General features: G+C 44.3%; 1 protein-coding gene across 3 annotated transcripts in view; it reads left to right on the forward strand.

The window, feature by feature from the left end:
* Positions 1 to 6,258: 6,258 nt before the first annotated feature.
* nxf1b (nuclear RNA export factor 1b) overlaps positions 6,259 to 6,801 on the forward strand; it is a 155,641-nt gene continuing 155,098 nt past the window's right edge. The window contains exon 1 of one of the 3 annotated variants that reach the window (XM_048619789.1): positions 6,259 to 6,600. In XM_048619789.1, coding sequence (XP_048475746.1) covers positions 6,573 to 6,600 — 28 coding nt within the window. In that variant the 5' untranslated portion in view covers positions 6,259 to 6,572. The remainder of the gene's footprint in view (positions 6,601 to 6,801) is intronic. The other 2 variants (XM_048619786.1, XM_048619788.1) reach the window with 2 other exon arrangements.

The following is a 6,801-nucleotide window of genomic DNA, read 5'->3' on the forward strand; positions in this document are numbered from 1 at the left end:
TGTGGGAGTGCAGCGGCAGCGGCCTGGTGTGGGAGTGTGGAGGCAGCCAGCAGTCAGACCACATGGAGAGTCCTCCTGCACTGGTGTGCTGCAGACAGACTTTGGAGAAAAACTGTGATGTTTGCCTTTTTTACTTTGTTTTTTGTCTTTTCTGATCTATGGTCGTACTGTGTATAGCTTAACTTCTCTATTCTGTAACTAAGGATGGTATCTAGGTACCTTTGTACCTAAGATGACACTATAAGTAATGACTTATAAACTTTTCACTGTACTCACTTGAGTACGTGACAATAAAGCTAATTCAATTCAATCCTATAAAAGCATGGCTGATCTGATTTTAACCTCAACTCTATATTCCTGCATGTCTTCCCATAATCTTTCAACACCTTGGTCATCAAACATGTACCTACCTCTGCCTTCAAAATATTTAAAGATTCTACGTCCACTGCCTTTTGAGGGAGGAAATTCAAACTACTCACAACTCCCTGAGAAAAAAAAATTCCACATCTCTGTTTTAAATGGGTGACCCCCTTGTTTTTAAACTATGACCCTTAATTCTAGATTCTTCCAGAAGAGAATTCTCCTGCATCTTCTCCAATTCTGGTCTCTCTGCCTTAGGAAAGATGTTGTGAAACTTGAAAGTGTGCAGAAAAGATTTACAAGGATGTTGCCAGGGTTGGAGGGTTTGAGCTACAGGGAGAGGCTGACTAGGCTGGGGCTATTTTCCCTGCAGTGTCGGAGGCTGAGGGGTGACTTTATAGAGGTTTATAAAATCATGAGGGGCAGGGATATGGTGAATAGCCAAGGTCATTTTCCTAGGGTAGGGCAGTTCAAAACTAGAGGGTATAGGTTTAAGGTGAGACAGGAAAGATTTAAAAGGGGCAACTTTCTCACGCAGAGGGTGGTGCGTGTATGGAATGAGCTGCCAGAGGAAGTGTTGGAGGCTGGTACAATTACAATATTTGAAAGTATCTGGGTGGGGACATGAATAGAGGGATATGGGCCAAATGCTGGCAAATGCAGATCAGTTTAGGATATGTGGTCAGCGCAGATGAGTTGGCCTGACGGGTCTGTTTCTGTGCTGTACAACTCTCTGACATCCAGCTAGTCAAGTCCCCTCAGGATCTTATGTTTTAATTAAGTCACCTTTTCTTCTTCTAAGCTCCAGAGAATACAGGCCTAGTCTGTCCAGCCTTTCCTCATAAAGCAATCCACTTAGTCCAGGTATTAGTCTTGTAAACCTAATTCTGTGCGTAATTAAACTGAACCCAATTAAGAAAATTCTGAACCGAACGCTTCTCAAATGTGCAAATTGCTAAAAAAAAATTGTTGGAACTTGGACAGCACTGGCTGGGAGATTTTTTTTACTGTATTTATTACTCTAATTGTCCTTGAACTGAGCAGCTCGTTTGGCCATTTCAGGGGGTGGTCGATTAAGAGTCAATCCCATCTTTGCAGGCCTGGAGTCACATGTTGGCGAGGCTGGGTAGGGATGGCAGATTTCCTTCCATAAAGGACATTCATGAATGGGATGGTTTATTTATCCTCTGTTAAACCAGCTTTGAATTCCAGATTTGTTTTTGTTGAGATCAAATCTCATCACCTGTCACATTGGGTTCTGAACCCATGTCCCCAGAACGTTAATGAAAATAGAAATTGCAGCATCCATGGAGAGAGAAACAAAGTAGACGCTTTGGGTCCAGTGCCACTTCTTCAGATTAGAACATTAGCCTTGGCATTTGCATTGCTGGTCCTGTGACATTATCAGTAGGAATACTTATTGTATATTTCTTTTGCCATATCAGTTGTTATTGTACAAGGTGATAGTTCCGACAGTGTTAATATGTTAATGGTAGAATTTTACATTCTGTTTAAAAATGGAGGTGTTTCATCTGAATAAATTTCGTCTGTTAAATTTGAATAAGGGGAATCATGAAGACATGAGGCACAAGTTGTTGAAGTGGATTGGGAAACGTCATTCACACCATGGCAGCGCATGGGCAATAAAGTCCAAGATGAAGGGAAGTGATTTTTACTCAAGGATTTATGAATTGGAATTCTCTTCCACAGAAGACTGTGAATGCTCCACCTCTGAATATATGAGGTGAATATATATGTCTGCCTTCCGCAGGGACCGTTCCCTCCGGGACACCCTGGTCCACAGTTCCTTCACCCCAAACACCCCCCCACAGCCCTACGGCACCTTCCCCTGTAACCGGCGAAGGTGCAACACCTGCCCATTTACCTCCTCCCTCCCCACTATCCAAGGGCCCAAACATACCTTCCAGGTGAAGCAACACTTCACCTGCACTTCCCCAGAATCTAGTCTACTGCATTTGCTGCTCACAATGTGGTCTCCTCTACATTGGGGAAACAAAGCGTAGATTTGGCGACTGCTTCGCAGAACAACTACGTTCTCCTCGCAAAAAAAACCCTGAACTATCTGTTGCCTGCCACTTCAATGCACCACCCTGTTCCCTGGCCAACATCTCTGTCTCTGGCTTGCTGCATTGTTCCAGCGAAGCCCAACACAAGCTGGAGGAACAACAGGAGGAACAACGTCAACCTTCCTGCTCCTATGATGCTGCTTGGCCTGCTGTGTTCATCCAGCTCTGCACCTTGATGTCTCGGATTCTCCAGCATCTGCAGTTCCTACTATCTCTGGAGGAACAACACCTCATTTTCCATTTGGGGACCCTTCAGCCCTCCGGACTCAATATTGAGTTCAATAATTTTAGGGCCTAAACTCTCCCATGTCCCAGCCCCCCACCCCACACACCAGGCCTTGTTACTACGTAGCCTGCCATTACACACCCACTGTTGTTAGTCACTAACAGTCCCCATTAACAACTACTCACCCTCCCAGCCTGATCGTTAGCAACTCCTTTGTCTGTCCAACTGTCTTTCTCTCTCTTTGGGCTCTATCCTATTGTTTACTCCCTACCGCACCCACCTCCCTATTTTCTGCGTATAAACTGACATTTTCCCAGCCACTATCAGAGTGAGGAAGGGTCCCCTGACCCGAAACGTTAACTCTGTTTTTTCTTCACAGATGCTGCCAGACCTGCTGAGCTTTTCCAGCAACTTTGTTTTTGTTCCTGATTTACAGCATCTGCAGATCTTTTGGTTTTAAAATATGAGGTGAACTTGATTAGGCCACTATTGGAATACTGCATGCAGTTCTGGTCTCCTTGCTATAGGAAAGATTTTGTGAAACTTGAAAGGGTTCGGAAAAGATTTTCAAGGATGTTGCCGGGGTTGGAGGGTTTGAACTACAGGTTGAGGCTGAATAGGCTGGATAAAAACCAAAAGAACTGCGGATGCTGTAACTCAGGAACAAAAACAAAGTTGCTGGAAAACCTCAGCAGGTCTGGCAGCATCTGTAAAGGAGAAAACAGAGTTAACGTTTCGGGTCCGGTGACCCGATGCTGCCAGACCTGCTGAGCTTTTCCAGCAGCTTTGTTTTTATTCCTGAATAGGCTGGGGCTGTTTTCCCTGGAGCGTCAGAGACTGAGGGGTGACCTTGTAGAGGTTTATAAAACCATGAGGGGCATGGATAGGGTGAATAGCCAAGGTGTTTTTCCCAGAGTGGGGGAGTGTAGGAGTGAAACACCCGAACGGGGACAAAGACTCAGGAGGCAGGCAGGATTCAGGCACATGGCAGTCTTTATTCTTATTCAAGCAACAACTGGTTAATGCAGGGAGAGGGCCAAAGACTTCCCTGAATCTGACCTCGGTGTGAGAACCCAGTTGTTCTCTTAATCTTTGGCTCAGATCGGAAGAGAGATCAATTTCACATTCCGGTGTTCACAGTGAGATAACAATATTTCTGTACATTTTGTGTTATAATAATCACATACAACATGGTTACTGTGTCCTTCCCCTTATTCTATACGTTCGATCCTGTGAACCACCTAATCAATGATGGACACTCCTGTTGACAGCCATAGGTTCCCATTGGGTCTCATGATGTTTAACGGACATTGTAATCTCCAGGCCTTGGGATCTTTCTATTCATCCTATTAATTCATATTCCAAAGTTACTAGCTATACTCCTTCGAATACATCACAGACTTGCTTATCTCTATGGACTGCTTTAATTCTGTTGCCCCTTGTATTCCTTTGCTATCTCTATCAAATTCTGTTACTCATCTTATATCTTCCCACTGTCCTAATTATATATCTAAAAAATACAGAAGACAGTTGGTTCTAATTAACTGCCTTAAGATTTGCAATATTAATTTCTAATATAAAGTTAGTTAAGTGTAAAATTTTATAGCTATCTCTACTGTTAGCACTCTTTAGCTAATAAGTTGCAAGCTGTTTATTTCATACAGGACATGATGTTGTATACTTGTGTTGATAATTACGTTGGAATCTATCTGTGTGATCATCTGAAGAATCTTTAACTAGAACCTATTTCTTAATATTGTAACAATTTTAAGAAAATAAAACTAATTACTGCTAAATAACTTTAGCTGCTGTTTTCACAGCTGTGTGATGAAGTAGGTTGACTGTTTTATGGGCTGAGATATAGTGTCCTTATTTTGACTGATCCTTTTCTCCTAATGGGACAACATCCTTTCATTAACGAGGCTGGAATCAATCACTTTTTATAGTTTAATGAACTTGTTTAATGCTACAGATTTTTACGATCTGCAGTCTCACCAGTTCATCTGTGTTTGTTACAAATTTTCAAACTGGCGGCCCTTGAACACCCTCTTATTGAACTGACCCTGATTGCTGTCTGTGCAAGGCCTCCTCCCAACCCCCCCAAACCCCCTTTTGCCTTGGAGTAACCCCTTTTAAAAGGCACCATAGTTTCACTGAAATGCTGGAGCAGGCATTTAATTCTGTTTATCCCCTTATCAGTCATTTTGTATCTTTCAAATATGAGCCGCTGTGACAGTTAGCCTAAAACTAGAAGTCATAGGTTTAAAGTGAGAGGGGAAAGATATAAAGGGGGGCAACTTTTTCATGCAGAGGGTGGTGCATATATGGAACAAGCTGCCAGAGGAAGTGGTAGAGGCTAGTACAATTACAACATTTAAAAAGCATCTGGATTGGATACATGAAAAGGGTGGGTTTAGAGGGATATGGGCCCAATGCTGGTAAATGAGACTAGATTAATTAAGGATATCTGGTTGGCACAGACCAGTTGGACCAAGGGGTCTATTTCTGTGCCATACAACTCTATGGCTCTTTGAGATAGATTTCTGATCACCAGTGGCATACTAGACTGGGTAAAAGGCATAGAAACATTTAATAAGCCATAATTGTATTGAACAGTGGGGCAACAAGCTGATTGACCTGCTTCTGTTCCTGTGGATATTTTAAATCTATTTACTTTAAAATATATAAAATCTATTTCAATAAAACAAAGAACGGTGGATGCTGGAGATCTGAAACAAACATTGGTGGAGAAGCTTAGCAGGCCTGGGGATAAGGAAAGAGCTAATGATTTTGCGTCCATTATGACTCTTCTTCTGAACTAAAATATATTTATTCTGTTCCGAGTATAAATCCCCTTGCGCTAACTCCACCCCCCCTCCACTCCTTTCTCCTAACCATACTCCACCACACCTTCCCCCTAAACACAAGCCCAACTCTGTTACCCATAACCCCACCCCCTGGCCCCATGCTCATTCCCTTCCCCTATTTTTTTGGAACAAAAACAGAAGTTGCTGGAAAAGCTCAGCAGGGTCTGGCAGCATCTGTGAAGAAAAAAAATCAGTTAACATTTCGGGTCCGGTGACCCTTCCTCAGAACTGTTCTGATCTGAGGAAGAGTCACTGGACCCAAAACGTTAACTCTGAATTTTTTCTTCACAGATGCTGCCAGACCTGCTGAGCTTTTCTACCAAATTCTGTTTTTGTTCCTGATTTACAGCATCCGTAGTCCTTGAGGACCCTATTTTTTTTGGATTTGGTTGCCCTAGGGGCCTCTTACTGCAGGAGGACAACTTTTTGGAGCTCATTCAGTTTTACTGATATCAATTTAACATTAATTTATTCAGTACTTTAACCATTTATACACTTTATTCTGTAATTCACCGGAACCTGGCAACATCATCCACTTTTCACCGTACCTGGGTGCAAGTGACAATGTTAAATACATCCAACCTAACCCCATCAGCACCTTAGACACTCCTCTCCTCCTAACTCCACTTCCGGGCCCCCAAGCCCTTCCCCACCCCGCCTCCCTATGACGTCAGGGCGCACCAAGTGACGCGAGAGATGTGGTGAACGCGCACGCACGGGCGGCCGTTGCGGCGCCCGGGGCGCGCGCGCGTGTGCGTGTCGGGCCGATTGTCCATCGGTGAGGCGCCATCGCACATTCCTGTCAGACTGAGCGGTCACACAGAGAGAGAGTGTGAGGTGGGGAGTTCGTTAGAGCCTTAACCCCAGAGAAAGAACAAAACAAAACAAAACGGAGCCAACCATCAGGACATCCCACAGTATCGTCCGACGGTGTTTTTTTTCCCCCCCGCTCGGGTGTCATCCCCTGAGGAGTTGGGAGGGGAGAAACGGAGAATACTGACCGGATCCAGAGGAGGAGGAGACTAACGGGACATGTCGGAGGACGGGCGGCACTACAGCGGTAAGGAACGAGGCGGTTTAACGGACATCTTGGTTCAAAGCGCCTGACAGACAGATGGGGAGGGAGAGAGAGATAGTAGGAACTGCAGATGCTGGCGAATCCGAGACAACAAGGTGCAGGGCTGGATGAACACAGCAGGCCAAGCAGCATCATAGGAGCAGAGAGGCTGACGTTTCGGGCCTAGACCCTTCATCAGAAAAG

Source organism: Rhincodon typus, chromosome 43 (genome assembly GCF_021869965.1).
Source record: "Rhincodon typus isolate 14 chromosome 43, sRhiTyp1.1, whole genome shotgun sequence".
NCBI lineage: Eukaryota > Metazoa > Chordata > Chondrichthyes > Orectolobiformes > Rhincodontidae > Rhincodon > Rhincodon typus.